The following is a 17,625-nucleotide window of genomic DNA, read 5'->3' as shown; positions in this document are numbered from 1 at the left end:
GCGGGATTAAACCGGAAAGTTGACTAACTCCACCTTTAATTTCATTTTTTTCCGGTTCTGAACAGATTTAACTCTATTAGTATTTTGGATGATGGACCAATGGTGCAAGTTTGAGCCGTGAACAGTCATGGACTTCCGGCTTTGCTTTGCGCTCATCCACTGAGTGAGCAACGTCTTTCTGCTTGCATGTTATTTTTGATGCAACACGCAGATGGAGAGATTCGGTTTGTCGGTTACAAAGGTCGGATAGAAGCGGTTCCGTTTGTTGTCGTTTCTGTTCGGGACTCAGCCGAGTCAAAGCCGCACTGTTGTCCTCACGGACGGGCTCACTCACTTGCTCTGCGTCTGCTTGGTGATGTTGCGGATGGTGGCGCCCTCCTTGCCGATGATGGCGCCGACGTACTGCGTGGGCACCAGCAGCCGCAGGGGGATGTCGGCGTGCGGCGGCTTGGGGGGCATGCCGGAGTTCGGGGAGCCGCCGCGGGGCCCGCCCCGGGACCCGTAGCCGCGCCGGCCGTTGTCGGGCCCCCGCTGGCCCCCCTCCGGCTCGGAGTTCTCGTCGGGGATGAAGCAGACGCGCAGCGTGCCGTTCTCACACTGGTGCAGGTTCAGCTTCTGCATGGCTCTGAGAGGCACACAGGACGTGAGCATTATGGATTTCTAAGCATAGTAACGCTTATGGGTTTAATGATTAGCATCAAGCTAACAGTAGTAGCAACGATAATAACAGAGAATAAACTTGGAGCCTGAAATGAAGGGGATGAACTGTACTCAACTTGATATCTTAACAAGCTTAGAAATAGTGTTTGATTTCATTTCGTTTTAGTTTAGAGGGTATGATTTAAAGTTTGTTTCATATTTATTCTCATTATTGTCTATGTCAGATATTCCTCATTGCCAGTGTTTTTGGTACATTTTGTAATAATAATAATAAAAAAATTAAAAAAAGAGTACTGTGCAAAAAGGTTTGCATTGTGGAGGCTTAAAACTTTGCAGAACATACAAACTTCACTTTATCCTGCTGCTATTACTTTATGTTAAATGATAAATGTAATTTCATAGTGTGGTAATACTACACCTACAGAGAGATCGCAATACTTCTGAAGTTTAAAGGTGTAGTTCCTGTACATGACCACTAGATGTCACAAGTGGAGCGTAGAACAGTTTTACAGACAGTTTTCACAGGATGTTAAAGAGGAAGAGAGGAACTTACAGCCTGGCGCTCTCCCTGGATGCATAGGTGACGTTAACCACCGCAGTCTCACTGTCGGTGTTCACTGAGAGACAGACAGCAGGAGTTAGTTCATCTGACGGTCGCTCGGACTTCTTCGGGTAGCAACCGGTGCATACGTTACGAGTAGTTTCAAAGTAAAAGCGAGTTGTTTCAAAGAAAAGCACAGAGCGGACCGCTGGAGAAACGAGGTTGCGTCCGCGCATTGATGCCGAGGCTGATTTCACAAAATTGGACTAAAACCCGCAGCCTGAATCGTCACACTTTGATCGCGACTATAAACGCAATTGCGGAAAATAAAGCCGACAGCATTTCTTTTCGCCGATCGATGCGTATCGTTACTTCAAACTCGCAAAGACGTTTTGATCACGATACGACAGAACGTGTTTCCTTTCAAATATTTAAAGGCTTTCTGGATTACATGAGTGGTTGTGTGGAGACACCAGGTTCTGTTGGAGATCAAGCATGTTTTTTAAAAACGTAGTTTATATCCCTAGCCTTGAAAACACAGCCGTTAAAATCAAGCAAATAAGGAGCGTGACATTGTACGGATGCCTTTTTAAAAAGGACCTCTTCCTGTACAGCTACACGAGCAAGCATTTCAGAGACTTACCATTTTTTAAAAAGCCATTCTACACGTTGTGATAGTATTCGTTTCATATTTAGATTGTGTTTTCCTTCTATTCTATACTCATTTTTCTTGATTTCAGCAATACTTGCTTTTATTTTGAATTGTAATTTCTGTCTTTGTTTATTTAATGCACTAATGCACCAAAGTAAAGTCCTTGTATGTTAAAAAATAAAACCCTACTTAACTACGAATCAGATTTTGACTTGGATTGAAGTATTTCGACCATCAATTAATGGTTTAATTCATTTTTCAAGCCAAACGTGCCGCTCTTCTTTGACTTAAACATTTGATGAGGTCACCTATAGAAAACAGCGACTGGCTCTTTACTCTGACATCAAACGCATCAAACGATGGATCAATTAGCTGAGAAAGCATTCAGAGAATGAATCGATGACTAAAATAAACAGTTCTTTTTTCCTTCCAAGGTCATCTCAGCTTTTTTAATAAACTCAGTTTTAAAAAATTACGTTGTTGTATTTTTGGAGCAGCAGGTGTTATTATATTGACAGGCTGTAGACCGGTTGAGACGGAGAAACGGCTGAGTCAGGAGTAAACGCAGGCTGTGACATGGACAGAGTCCCTCTTCGTTGAGACAGAAGACCACTCGGGGGCAGCAAAGCACCGCATATAAAACCACGACGGGACGCGAAAACGGGAACTCTTTATTAGAAGGTCTTTCCTGGCTGAGGCGGTCACAGACCCGAGTAAAGCTCAGGAACCTCACCTTGTTCACAGTTCTCTACGGTTCCACACTGAGCCAACAGACCGTCCAGCACCTGGAACACAAAGAGAAGAAGAAGAAGAAGAAGAAGAAGAAGAAGAAGAAGAAGAGAGATTAAACCTGGAGGGAAAGGACTCTGTCAGAACACACCTGAGCCCACAGGACACCTGCATCACACGAGCTCCAGGCCCAGTCATTCAAACTAGTTCATTTGTCTTTCGATGCAAAAGTAGAGACCGTGGTCTCAGTGTGGGCCCCTTTCAAAATAAAGGTTGACGTTTTTCAATGTTCGTCTGCCCAATACTTTAAACTAGGACCCATGGCAAACAACTCCATCGACAGTTTCATCTATTCAAACTAAAACAGGATATTTTGACACGATCTTAATACATTTGGTATTTTTGAAAAGCACCGATTAAAACACAAAATGATTTGAAGTCGTTGGGAACAAACTGATTGATTGAAGAAGTCATGAAAAATCCCAATGATGGAATAAAGCACCTGTTAGGAATGACAAAATAAGTGTGTGTGTGTGTGTGTGGGAGGGTTATTTAGTGATATGTACACGTGATTTTTATTTATATAATAATCATTTTCTTTGTGTGAAATCCTAAATGTCTCCAGCAACAGACTCGCCTTTTGTTTTGACCGGTACATTACAATGACACGTCTCTTGTTTTGTTTTTTTTCCCGAATCATAATCCAACCTTTGCTTGTGCTACTTAAAAATCAGGCAGGCTTTTATTTTGAAGTAAAGAACGTTTCCTGCATCACTCCTTCTGCTCTGAGACAAAAAAAAGAAAAAATGATTTGCATTTACGACGGAACAGAAAAAAAAGCACAAAAAAATGACTGTATAGGATATCTTGAAAGTTAAGTGAATTTAACGTCATTTTACGTTGGATTTGTGTTTTTGGGGTTTGGAACTGCGTTCCTGTTGTTGTTTTTTGGGGCATCTACTGATGTTTACTTTTGATACAATGTTTGCTGACAATTTGAAATACAGTAAAAAAAAAAGTTATATATATATATGTGTACACTGTGGTGACCTCTGACCCTCATTGAAGGTCCAGCAGCATGGAAGTGACATGTTTCTGTCAGCTTTGCGGAGAGACGTCGCCCTCGTGTGGACACGAGCGGCGGGATCAGAGCAGCGGAGAGACGGAGGAGGAGGAGATCTGGCTCACACACACACACACACACACACACACACACACACACACACACACACACACACACACACACACACACACACACACACACTCGCTTGCCAGAGGAGGCAGGCAGCGTGCCACACCCTCACAAAACAATAAGATATGCGCGCACACACACACACACACACACACACGTATGGAGCTTATTGATCCGCCCACATTCCCATCTTCTGCATTCAGTCGTGTTTGACGAATCAACAGATTAAAGTGAACGGAGCGGAGATGAAGAGGAGCCAGTGGGAGGGAGACGGCGAGGAGTCGTGCTGCTCTGAACACCGGGTGTCTTACAGCTTTATTCCGGGTAAATGAGATGGATTTTGGTTTGGAACATCAGCCGGGAGAGACGCTTTCCAGCGCCAAATATCGAAGCCTTGAAATGCGTCGTAGCTTCCATATCTACAGCGCCGTGCACGATGCTGCTGCTGCAGCCGCCGCGCACGTTTGCGAGACGTTCGGCGTGTTCGGGTCCTTTTGGCTGAATGTTGTATTAGTGTGTGCGCTGCAAATGATTGGACTAAACTCCTTATTTTGGTCATGTAATGTTACATTTCCACTCATTTATTTGGGAAGGAGGTCCTCAGATATTCTCTTCAACAATCAGAAGAAGTGCAGCTCCGGTATGAAAAGGTTCAGAACCGCATGACGTCCTGCAATGCCAACCCTTTGGTGATCGGCTCCCTGGTTAAATATGACTATAGTTGGTATTAGACATCCAGCTAAAGTGAGAACGTAACGGCAGCAATTACTCAAAGATCAATAGGCCGGAGATTAAAGCGGTTAGCTACGACTCGATCAATACGTGACTATTAGTTCACGTTCGATTTCGGAATCGCTGGGATTCTATTAGAATCGACCCGCAAGCCTCCGCTGAAAGTCGGTCGTTCCCATGCTGAGCTGGGATTTAGTTTTTGGTGTGAGCCATCAAATGTGATGAAAGATCTGTGGTTCCCCCCATGGTTCACAGTCGAGGAGAACATGACCCGCAACTCATTTCACTAATTGTTGGGTTAGGAATTCCCAACTTGTCACACACACACACACACACACACACACACACACACACACACACACACACACACACACACACACACACACACACACACACACACGGACGTTGGGTCAGGACCTCTTGGTGTTAAAGCACTGGGTGCACAGTTGGGTTTAAGGCACCTAAATATACTTGGTTCGTAAACGGTGGTTCGGGTTGCTCTGGGCCTAAAGAGAACACACAGAACATTCTAAGTCCACAAAAACAGTGAGAAACTGGAGGACACGGGCAAAAAAAAAAAGAAGAAAGATGAATAGGCTCCTTCATAGACGCCCCCTCAGCGCATGATTGGTTTTAATTTGGTCAACTATAAATGTGTGCATTGTGAAAACCGAACCACACTTTGATTCAGGCGAGCAAAACCGACTACGGCTTGTGAAAGCGTCCTTAAATTAAAGCTCAGCAGACTGCAGTTCAGTCAAAGTTTCCTGGAATTTTTTGCCGCGTGACTGTTGGTCTCCGCCGAGTCGACCGTGGCTTCATAGTTGCGTCGAGGAGCTCAGAATTTTATGTTTTTTACAGTCAACGGTTTATTCGGGGCGACATTTTAAATGGAGACATGTAGGATTATGTTTTTGATGAAATATCACAATTCTAAGCTTCGTTTTGGTCGCGTTTCCTGACTGAAGCGTTCGTCACACGCGATGCGTTCGAGGACCGTCGGAAAGATGAAAACCTGACGATTATCACAGTTTTTACACATTCTGGCTACGATGAACTACATCCGTTGCTCCGAGCCTCTAATTCATTGGGTTCACATCAGAGTTGGTTGAAGGCCTGGATGCTGAAGGGCGCCTTGTGAGTCGGTATCGGACGCCGAGGGGGGGGGGGGGCAAAACCTCTGGATTTTAGACGGGTCTGGGAACGAGCCCAGGCTAGAACGTGATGCGGTTGCTGGCAGCATGAAGTCACAGTAACAGACTGTAAATGATCCACAGAGAGAAGAAAAAAAAGGAAAGAAAGAGGAAATGGGAACTAACCTCCCACTGCAGGTGAGGTGGAATGTTTCTGATCTGCAGTTTCCTGGTCCTGTGGAGAGAAGAAGAAGAAGGAGGAGTTAGAAGTGATACAGGAGCATAAACACAAGTCCAATTGTACGGCATTTTTCGCCACCGGACTGGACCACCCCCTGCTTATGTACGGTTTCTATCTGATGGGATACATTGCAGTCATGCCTTTTATACACTTATTTCTGGTACAAAGATGCAGAAAGTTCCACCTTTGTGCGACCAAATTCTAAATCTAAGTCCTTCCAAATCTAAGCGGACGTTCCAAGGACCAAGGCGTTCCCGAGACATCAGGAGGACGGCGCGGTGGCGGTGACCTTTGACCCCCGCGTACACACAGTAAACTCAAAAAACATCAGAGAGCACAATTCTCGTCTCGAGGAAGACACCTTGGGCAAAGCAGGACATCCTACTCACTGCATCCTGGCATCGATGGTGAGAGGAAAGAGGAGTGCGGCACTTCAGTGATCAGGGTCTCCAGCTGATACACTGACACTTCGACGGTCAAGGCCAGCCAGGGGTTAGCTGGGCCCATGATGTAAAGTGCAGACGATATCCCTGCTAAGCCGTTTACATGGCTAATGGAAAGTCATATTCCACTAATATTCACGTTTACATGCAGCCGTGCACACTCGCATTATATTGTCTGCCACACATACATATATATATGTATATATATATATGTCCTGTATCACCCCACCACATCGCCCATGAGGATCCTGATATCCCTCCACCATCTGTACCGCCGTCTCTCTGAACCCAGATCAGCCGCTCGAACACGTCCTGTTCTTGGCTGCCTGTGTGGATTGCAATTCTGACGCGACAACTTAAACGCGTCTCAAGTAAGTGGGTGGCGGGGCCAACAGGGGTCACCCCCCCCACTTCAACCAACGCCCCCCCCCCCCCCAAGTGCTATAGTCCGCCAATATGGGGCTTGAGCTCCAAAAACTGCGAGTAGCGGGACAGCATCCTGTGCAGCCACCCACGCGCTCGCTGGGGGAAGGGTGGCCCGCCGAGTGCGTCTTAATCCTGTTCTGTTGCCAGTAATCATGGCTCGCATCGCTCTTTGTTTCCGTGTGTGAGCTGGTTTTGAAGGTAGTGCATGTGAAAGGTAACCGTGAATCTCAACACCCGATCCCTACATCAGGGACTATTTTGTTTCTCCATCTGTTGCATCAGCGCTGCACCTTTGACCCCGCGGCCCTCTTCCCGACGCTGCTCGCATCAGTGCAGCGCTCCATCTTTACTGCCCTTTATCCCCCCCCCCCCCCCCCCCCGCACACCCAGCTGAGCATCAATGGGCTCAAAACCCCAACAACAAGCAACCCCCCCATCTCCACCTCCCGGGCTACAAACCAAACCAACCCCCCCCCAAACCCCCCAGGAGGCTCCGGCACGGATGAATAGTCTTTTGTGCGTCCAAAATACCTGACATCCCCCATCCCAAAGTCTTTTGATCAGCGATCAATGCTTTTCTATCATCACCCCCCCCCAACCTGCCAAACAGACTTGTTTTCCACACCTGATAACTTCTACCCAAAACAATCATCCCACCTTACCCAGCACCCATTACCCTCTGCAACGCCCCCCCCCCTGCCCCACCCCACCCCCATCAAGCAACCAACAGTGAACTAGCTTGACCCCTACCGCCGCCGCCTGCCACCCCACGGCCCTTCCCATTGGCTGAAACCATGGCAACAGGTCAGGAATGGGCGGGGCGGAGATGATGAATGGGCGGGCAAATTGACAACGTGCTTCGCATTTGCTTACGCGCTCCTTCACTCATCCTTTTTTTTTTAATCATTTTGAACATCTCCGGTGGCGTTGAACATGGGGTCTCCCACCGTCTGCCAACCTGAGCTAAATGTTAAACGCTTATTATCGCACCGTTGAACGGACTCCATGGATTCACTGTACATAATCCTGAACAACATGACAACAAAGCCGAGTGGAAGGGAGAGAGTTTTGATCGTCGACGTCTGAGGATCTAGAGCCCTCGTCCTCGACTCGTCGCGTGTGAAGATGGAAACGCTTCGTCAGAGAAGCTTGAAAACGGCTTTGAGTCAAACGTTTCAAAAAAAAAAAAAAGAAAAGCAGCTGGAGCTGTTGAGGTTTCCTCAGCTGTGAAGGTATTAAACCCATGCTCCACTCCGGCCTCCAGCCAAACAAAGGGAGAGTGGAGAGAAAGAGGGGAAGACAGAAAAGAAGCCAAGAGAGTGAAAAGAGTGTTGTCTTCAGAGGAGGAGGAGGAGGAGGAGGAGGAGGAGGAGGAGGAGGAGAGAAAGGCTTTGCCTCGAGGGAGGGGTCAAAGGCCAAGGGTTAGAGCTCTTCAGACCAGACAGAAGGAGCCCTGGGACCACAGCGAGGCACGTCATTGTGTGTGTGTGTGTGTGTGTGTGTGTGTGTGTGTGTGTGTGTGTGTGTGTGTGTGTGTGTGTGTGTGTGTGTTTCACACTCCCATAGCTAAAAATGTTCAGCTCTTCATACTTCAAGAAGCAGAATACACGCGTCCTCCCAGGCTACCGTCGGGTCTCACCGACGGGTTCCTTTTGAAGGAGAGCGGAGGGATATACGCCACACACTCATGACTACAGCGACACCGGAGATGTGGAGCTAACTGCTAATAACGCTTCCGGTCTGGATGCTGCTGCGGGACTAGTCCACGCAGACATGCGACGCCCATCCAATCAGAAGCTAGCTCAGAACTGCTCATACAGGGACAGCTTTTCAATTAAAGGTTTGGATTGATTCTACTGGAAGTTAGTTTCCTCCGACCGAATTCTGGTTCCCTCCGATGAACAGTTAAGCGGTGTGTGCGTCTCGGGCTTTTATTGTGAAAGGGTTAGAACGAAAAAGGAGCGGATGTGGTCTGCTCTGCCAAGTTTGAAAGTGAGGAAGAAAGCGTTGCACTTTTTTTTCCTCGACCTATAAATGAAAACTTCTCCTTTAGTTTGAAAAATATTTGAATCTACAGATCTGGACAGCGACATTATTTTTACTACTTTTACAATTTGTGTGTGTAGATTTCTCCTAAATTCACCAAAAGTTATCGTTAGAGAATGCCTCATTTGCATACGTAAACATCACTTTTCAGAAAGCTTGTAAAACAATAATAAAGAGTTAATTTGTTTTTACCCTGTTTACCTGTAGTGTCTTCAAAATGAACGTAATAAAAAAAAAAACATATCTTTACAGCAAAAACGTAAAACAAAACGCAAAAACAAACGCATCTAATAAGATTATGCCTGATTTGCATATTTAAAATAGCATTGTAATACAAAAGATGCAGGTCTTAATGCAAGTAACCAACTGGGGAAGTGTGTGTGTGTGTGTGTGTGTGTGTGTGTGTGTGTGTGTGTGTGTGTGTGTGTGTGTTGCCAGTATCTTACTCCCACTGGGAATTTTCAATGCCATAAAAAAAGGGCATGTTTGCCTGACGCCTTCCCCAGCAGAGCGCTTGCAGCCCAGATGGCAGGTGTTGACTGTATGTCAGGTAACACACACACACACACACACACACACACACATGTTCATATTGTTAAGATACTTTGAAACGCCGACGAGCTCGAGTAGCTGACGATTTGTGCAATGTTGAAGAATTCCCTTCACTCCTCCGTGATCTAAAAGGAGGTCGGAGCCCCGACCCTCTGACAACCGAGACAAAGAGCAAAAGCAGAACCGAGTGCAGACGAGCGGCTCCGACCGATCGCTCCGCCATCAATCATCTGATCTCGTCCAACTTCAAGAACGCAAACGTTCCCCAAACGCGGCGAAACGTCCCTTTAAACACCAGACGTGGTGGGAAACTGTCCATTCAAGAGGCAGTTAAAAGTAAATTATGGGGATTTTTTTCTTTTACTGCTCTGTCCACATCTGTAACTACTGTTTAAGCGAGGTACATGAACCACACTAACAATAGAGCCATCACCTGCAGCCGCTACAAACCCGGAGCCAACGCTGGCTGGAAGAGCAGGATGGGGGGGGGGGGGGGGGGGGGGGGGGGGGGGGGGTAAATATTTCATAAGAGCTACCTAGCCAGCATAAAATCGCAGATGAATTTTTTATCGCTAATGGTGAGGAACAAGTGGGGACCTTCAGCCGGCGAGCGCACCAAATCCTCCCATCGTCTAATCCCGGCTACCCGACCTCCCCACCAGCTAAGATACCTCCACAGCCCCCCCCCCCCCCCCCACCCCCACCCCGCTGACTCCTTCCAACCATCACCGCCGCCATGACCGTGGTGGAGAAGACACAGATTCCATGATGGCTGACCTGTGCGGCGGAGAGAAGGGGAGCGTACTGCCGGCTGTAGAATATATGTGGAAATGCAGAGAGTAAAAAGACGAGGTTAGGGCGCATCGAGCCATACGTCCCTCCGTCTGTTTCCCCTGTGAAACCACTTCCTGTCATGTTGAGTACTCAATACGTTACGTTTCCTTGTATTATAAGCTGTAAAAAATAATTGAAAAGTGCCATTTGCTATATAAACCCTGGAAAAAGGGTAAATCCATCTCCATCATGGAAGTCTAACAAACTGATATACTCAAAATAAAATAGTTGATTAAATGTTTTCTTTGGTATTTGTGTCCTATACAGACGAGCAACAAGGACTGCTGGGTAATATGCGTGTTGATGATGTCCAATGGCAAGTCTCCATTTGATCATGTGACGAAACAATACAATACACCTAACTAATCCTGCAAGCTTTTCCCTTTGACCTCTTTCCTCTCCCGGTTCAAAAGCCAGAGTGACACGTCCGACTGTCAAATCAGACACGTGTGTGTGTGTGTGTGTGTGTGTGTGTGTGTGTGTGTGTGTGTGGTGGATTTTTTTTTTAATAAGCAGGTATCGTCCTCGGTTTCAACAGAGAACTTCAAAAGTTACTGTTTCACTCTGTTGTCTGCTGCCAACCACTTAATGTTCTGCAGTCATTCAGTATTATTGAAACTCTTTTCCTCTCGGACTCGGTTTGCTCATCTGTCGCTGTCCTGTAAAAAGACACTTATACTTATGTATATATACTTATCATAACTGATCAAGAACTATGAATAAACAGCCTTGTTTTAGCAGGATTTGCTCAAACCCACTTAACATTTAAGGACAGGTCGGTGACATTCAATATTTCCTCTATCGTCAACAAATCCCATGAAATACCAAAACCAACAATGAATGAATCAGACTAAGTATCGTCTGATATAAGACAACACGAGTGAAAATTTATTTTCATGACTTTCTACAAAGGCCCTGAATGTGTCCTGCTAGTCTGACACTCCACTAAAATGACTAGTGTCTTTTTATTTTGAAAGAACTCCACGACCGTATTCCTGATCTCTGGAGAGAAGCTCCACGTCACTGAGCATGCTCAGAGGTGTGTTTCCATGCTACCACTGCTGAGAAGAACAAACAGCACTGGTGGTCATGCAAGCAGGACTAAGCTGTCGGTCTTTTGGCCACACAGACGTGTGTGTGTGTGTGTGTGTGCGCGCGCTTCATAACTTGTAACTAGCATGCACTGGGGCCCGTTGTAACTACCTTACGCCACTATCAGCCAATCAGGGCCCCGCTACATTGCTTCCATTTCATTCAGCTCCTGCAACTTCTCCTTAAAAACAAGAGGCAATCCACACCGGCCAACACAAGTGTGTGTGTGTGTGTGTGTGTGTGTGTGTGTGTGTGTGTGTGTGTGTGTGTGTGTGTGTGATGTTGCAGTCTTTTCGGTGGCACAGCAGAGCAGAGATAAGAGAGGCGACATCGGAGGGAGCGGTGCCCCCATGATAGCTGTCAGCACTCCCTGATTGGCCCAGATTTATAGGGGAAAGGTCGTCTCCCTCACTCGCCGCGGTCTCATTGGTCCACTAAACCCTACTTAAGGGTGAATCTTGTCCAATCAAAGATGTAATAACGACGCCACCGTGAGCGCTGCGGAGCGGCCTGACAGCTCGGATGCTATGTGCAAAGGCACTCACATATGCAATATTTATGTGTGTGTGTGTGTGTGTGTGTGTGTGTGTGTGTGTGTGTGTGTGTGTGTGCCATGAATAACCTTCCCTTATGTGTTCTGTACTTCCACTAACTTATTGTTACTGCTTTACATTACATGATTCTTTCATTATTTTAGAGTCTCTTCATTTTATTTGATTTTTTTTAATTAATAAAAACACCTGATGATATGGATGGATGCTGCCTCAGAGACCGTTTTAGCAACATACACCTTGTGCATGAGTAGAATTTCATAGACGTGTAAACAGAATCTTTATAATAGAAAAAAATATATATGTTTAGCCTAAAGCTGTACAAAAGAAAGGGCGATTTCTGTTTCAAGATTTAACATAACATGTTATAGAGCGAATGAGAGAGGGGGGGGGGGGCCTCAGGTCTGGAATTCATTTATGGTAAAAGAGGGGGGGAGGGGTGGGGGGTTGCAACAGTATGGGTCAAAGTTCAGGCTCTGTTCTACTCTGACCCCGCCTGCAGCTCGTGCGGCAGGCCTCCATTTTGCAGCGGCGAGATCTCCATTTTGAGGAGATGGAAGGGAGAGTCAGCCTCGGCCGTTATGTAATTTCGGCGACTTTTTCCCTTTTTTTTTAATTTATAAATAAAGGAAACGTACTCGGCTTCTCACTGTCCGTTTTGTGACGTTGTTACCGCGAGAAGACCCGCCCGCTGGTATAGCGTAACGTTACATTAAGAGAAGCGTTCACACGTTATTCAGCGGGGGGAGAGAGCGAGAGGGGGGTGGGGGCGGGGCAGCTCACGGGCCTGTGTTGATACCGGACCCTACATGACACTTTTTAATAAAGTATGAAATGAGTTGTATTTATTTGACAGGCGGTGTGATCTCCCGACCAACTGGAGCCTGTTCACAGAGTCTTCACCAGCTCTTCCTCAGCTGTGTTGCGCTGCCACCCCCCTCCTCCTCCCCCCCCCCTCCCCGCTCCACTCGCCATTTTGTGATGCCTATAGCCATTTCACGTGAGGGACCCCCGTTGCTGGGCGTGTTCTACATGGTTGTCATTCATGAAAGGAACTTGCACTTAAATGTCACGTCCGTGTGTTTACAACCTAATGACTGAGGCTTCATAGGTTTTTTTATTTTTTTTTTTACTTTAGAGGACATTCTGAGTGGAACACTGATTTAAAGTGAGCGTTCGGCCTTCATCGTCCAGGCTGCACGCGTTTGATTTCGCTGCCGTGACAACGCGGGGACATGAGAGGAAACGCGGGTGTTGCCCGTCGACGACAAAAAACGATAAGTTGGAGCCTCTCGCGACGTTGCTGCGGAGCGGGTGATAGTAGAGAGTTGAATCCGCTCAGTGGGCCACTTAGCCGCTACCGAGGCCGTCCATTACGTCTCTGTACGTCCTCGTGATCCGTCTCTCATGGTGGTCGTAACAAAGTGACAAAGCTTCCATGCACTGGACGGAAAGTTTGACTTCGGGGGTCTAAGACAGACCTATTAGGCTATATGTTAGTCTCTATATGTGACCACTGTTCTCCGCATAGACACAAGCGCGTGCGAAGCCACATTCTCTGGGTCGACGTGCCTCTCCCCCTTCTCTACAAACACACATACATGTGAGAGCCAGTGGGCGGCCATCTTGACCAACGCCCATTTACTACAATGAGTGTGCAGTCACGTGACAGCGGAGAATCCAGCACAACAGCGAAAAAGGGGGTTGGGATTGGGGGTGGGTGGTGTGTCGTCTTGCAACGGCACAATAATGCCTTCATCCGAGCCAGCTGTTTGATCTCCCAGCTGTTTGGCAGGGACACCTGCGACATAGCCTGTCGATACATATATAACGGGACTACTGTGGGCTTCACACTTGCTCGATATAATATATAAGTCGCAGCTATAGTCCTCCATGTATCAAGTCCGCCAACACAAGAAAAGGCACGCCGGTAAAAAAAAAAACCCACAAAAAACGGACACACCTCCCTCCATGTGCGCGCGCGGAGGCACGCGCGTCATTTAAGACACTCCACAAGTAGAAACAATGTGCAAAACAGAGACGCGAGCGCTTCTTGTACTACAACCGACACAATTTTCTCTTCAATCATCTGGACGCGGACACCTTCTGACAATCCCCCTCCGCGCGTGCACGTGTAGCGTGGTGGAGAGCGGAGCGAGGGCGCGCGCTCCATTCACAAAGTGCTTAAAGACTACTCGGCAGTTACTACAGCGGCGCGAGGGATGGGAGGGGCTGGCCGTGCCGCACAGCCCTGCGCGCGCGAGAGAAAGAGAGAAGGAAGGAGGATAAGGGGGGGGTGTATACTATAGAATGTGTGCCATGTTATACAGCGTGGGGGTTTGGTGCTGTAGTATGGCAGCGAGGAGCGAAGCACGCAGCGTTTCCTCTCCCGGTTTCAGTGTTGTAAGTCGGGCTGTTCTTCTTTTAGCGACGGGAGCCGCGCTGCCTCCCGTACTAGGCCGAGGATACACTACGGTTGTGGAATAAAAACGGATAAAATAGCTTCCTATATTAACATGTAAACAGAAAACGACGGGCTGTTGAATTAAACCCGATTCCGTTAGAGTAGCATACACTTGGTTCCAATTTACAGGCTGTGATGCGGCAGAACAAAATGAAACGGGTGTCCGTTTAAAACAATATAGTGCCACGTTCTCAGGTCAAATGTGGAGGCTAAATATCTGTATTTATTTTATTTTATTTTTTGTCTTCGAAATGTTTCCAAAGACGTTTCTGTGACAAAGAGAACATGAAAAACCCCAACCGGAGAACGACTGCAGCATGGCGGCGGAGGAGAAACAGCCGTCCATGTTATATTTGTATACCGTAATAAACAACGTCAGAGCAGCTTATCGTTTGGTGTCCATTATGAGTGGAAGATACGTTTAAAAGGTGATGCAGTAAGTTAACTAAATAAACCCTCACTACTTTCTTAATTAAAGCAACAAGGAGAGCAGTAATTCAGACAGACTGGAACTATTACTATCATGATGGGAAATGTCAATGCAATACTAAAGTAAGACTATGACCCCATGATGGACACATTTTTTTAGATAAAAGGAAATAATATAACAAATATTTAAAATCTCATTATTTATGTCTCGCCTTCTATTGTGTGATGTGGAGGAAATAAAAGAACATGTCCCTGTGATGAGATTTACAGTAAATACACAGTTAATAATAAATATATATATATAAATTAAAAAAAAGTAAAAGATGGAAATGTGATGCAAGACAACTGATAAAGAAAAAGCAAGAGAATGTATGAAGATTTCTCACAAAAGAGACAGTAATGATAAAAACGGTACGTAACAAAAAAAAAGAACTTGCTCAAAGAGTAAAACTTAACTAAAAGTATAATTAAAACTCCTGTCAGTCTTAATGCAGTTTGAACAGAATTACCCCAAATATCAGAACACCATTCAAATGTAATCAAGAACCCTTTTTTCCCCTTCAATACAAAAAAAAGGTCACATTTAAGTCATTTTAAGGCATTCGTGAGGAGCATGTGAAGCTGAAAATAGAATCATTCACAAATATTCTCAAAAATAATTTCTTTTCTTTTTTTTTTAATTAACTACATTTCATTTGAAATTTTTTTGACAAGCTCTCAGACAAATTTGTGGGAATAAAAAGAAAACAAAGACAGGACCTTTTATTTAGTGAACATTGATAACTTGAGTGTAATCACACGTGTTCGATATATATTAATGTAACAGACTGATTTTGACAGATACAACTTGTTTGATCTAAATACATATTTGAGTTCCAGACCTCATAATGGATCTGCTAAAAAGCTAAAGAGAGTCTCAGAAAAATCCAAACGCCATTCATCTTCATCATTCTCTTTTATGTATCCGGGGGGAAAAAATAATTTATTGTTTGAAATGAGAAAGAAAGTTTGATTTGATGATGTTTTACATCATTTCAAACAGCCCTTCATTTAAGCCCGGTCCAATAACTTAGTGAGGCAGTGTGAGGATTCTTCAGATCTGAATAGAAGAACTTTAACGAGCCTCTTAATAACATAGAGGCAGATTCTGCACAGTGGGTCAATCCTGACAAACAACGGGATTTATTGAAGTTACTCTTCACAAACGTGCTGTTCCTGCATAAAAAGAGCGGGGGAAAGATTTGTTGATTATTAGAAAGTAGAAACACACACACACACACACACACACACGTCATTCTCTCCTCGACAGCACAACACTGTCACCTGTGCTCGTGTCACAACAGCAGATACAGAGGTTGAGTTCCTGGACCGGCGGACGGAGAGCGGACCGACGGGGGCCACGGCCTCCAAGCTCCCCTCTTTAAAACGAGGAGGGGGGAGTTCCTGCTTTGACTAATTGAGAGAGAGTGTGTGTGTGTGTGTGTGTGTGTGTGTGTGTGTGTGTGTGTGTGTGTGTGTGTGTGTGTGTGTGTGTGTGTGTGTGTGACGTCAGCCTCAAATTTGTTTTGAATCGGCGAAGGAACAGGGTGGGGCCTACAGCAGCCTATGAGGAAGCAGCGAGGAAAGGGGCCCGTCTCCGCTCCCACTGCCTCCCTCCTCCAGCTTCCTCCCCTGGTTTGCTGCTCCGAACGGCAGAGGGCCGACTGAGTCACTCTGCCGCTCCCACTTTACCGTTAGGTATGAATATACATACATACATACATACATACATACATACATACATACATACACATATACATACACATATATCAGAATATTACTGGGGACAAGCTGGCATTAACACTGACATTCTCATCCTAAGAAAAAGTGTTCTTCAGTTAATTTACCTAAAAAATAATAATAATAAAAAAGGTAAAAATACATTCTAAAAAATTCAGCAAAATACTGTCAAGACTGCAACACTACTACTACTACTACTACTACTACTACTACTGCTGCTACTACTACAACTACTACTGCTGCTACTGCAGTGATGATATTCCCAGAATGCAACACAATAGTTTAAAGAGTTCCTACAGCTTTATAAGAGTAAAATTCAAGCACCTTAAAAAGGTTCCTTGACCAAAAAACGTCCACTCCGGAAGCCTTTATCGTTACCAACGTTCAAATCCCTCAGTTATTAATGACTACTGTCACTTTGTGTATTTGACCAGCTGTTCATATTAGCTTTGATATCGTGTTTCGGTCAGTATTGCTCAGTGCTTTCTCATTTCTAGAGTAAGAGATCAACGCGTGAAAAGAACTCTCCCTTTGTATCTGCTATGGTGTCAAATAGACGGCCTTTATATTGTTTTAAATTGTTTTATAAAAGTTGCATATAGTAGTGATTACATCAATATCCGTATCTGTTCAAACAACAAAAGGATCGGATTATCCTGGAAGTTCTGACGTTAACATATTTACATTTGGTTTAGTGCTTCACTTTCTCTTCCGGGGTTCAGGTAGACGAGTGTCAGTGAACGCACCGCTTCTAGTTGAGAAGGACTCAAGTTACGGTCGTAAAGAATAAGAGTATTGTGTGATGAAATGAATCAGGATGGGGGAGGGGGGGGGGGGGGGCTACTGAAATACAAAAAGGAGAGAAAAAAATATTTGAACACCATTATACACGCGTTATGAATGGAAAAGATGATTTCGCTGATGTGGACCTCAGAGGCCATTTTGGAAGGAATGCGCATGATGTTAGGGTGGCCTAACGGTCGCTCCATTTTCAAATATTAAAATAAAGAGTTTGGCTTAGAATGCCTGATTGAAGAGATGAAACTCCAGACTATGTTCAAAATCAATCAGGCATGTTTTCAAATTCAACCTCGTTGGACTGTTGACAAGAACCTGGACTAAATGTCTG

General features: G+C 45.5%; 1 protein-coding gene across 2 annotated transcripts in view; it reads right to left on the bottom strand.

Annotated features, from left to right (window-relative positions):
• igf2bp1 (insulin-like growth factor 2 mRNA binding protein 1) overlaps positions 1 to 17,625 on the bottom strand; it is a 43,844-nt gene that overhangs the window by 8,493 nt on the left and 17,726 nt on the right. For both annotated transcript variants that reach the window (XM_068731500.1, XM_068731501.1), the window contains exons 3-6: positions 5,826 to 5,874; positions 2,587 to 2,638; positions 1,214 to 1,277; positions 335 to 625 (exon numbers count right to left, since the gene is read on the bottom strand). In XM_068731500.1, the coding sequence (XP_068587601.1) occupies positions 335 to 625; positions 1,214 to 1,277; positions 2,587 to 2,638; positions 5,826 to 5,874 (456 nt within the window). The remainder of the gene's footprint in view (positions 1 to 334; positions 626 to 1,213; positions 1,278 to 2,586; positions 2,639 to 5,825; positions 5,875 to 17,625) is intronic.

Source organism: Cebidichthys violaceus, unplaced genomic scaffold (assembly GCF_023349555.1).
Source record: "Cebidichthys violaceus isolate CVI_PGR_0920_01 unplaced genomic scaffold, fCebVio1.0.p SCAF_52, whole genome shotgun sequence".
NCBI classification, from domain to species: domain Eukaryota; kingdom Metazoa; phylum Chordata; class Actinopteri; order Perciformes; family Stichaeidae; genus Cebidichthys; species Cebidichthys violaceus.
Note: the sequence above shows the minus strand (reverse complement) of the source record. Positions and strands in the feature narration are given on the sequence as shown.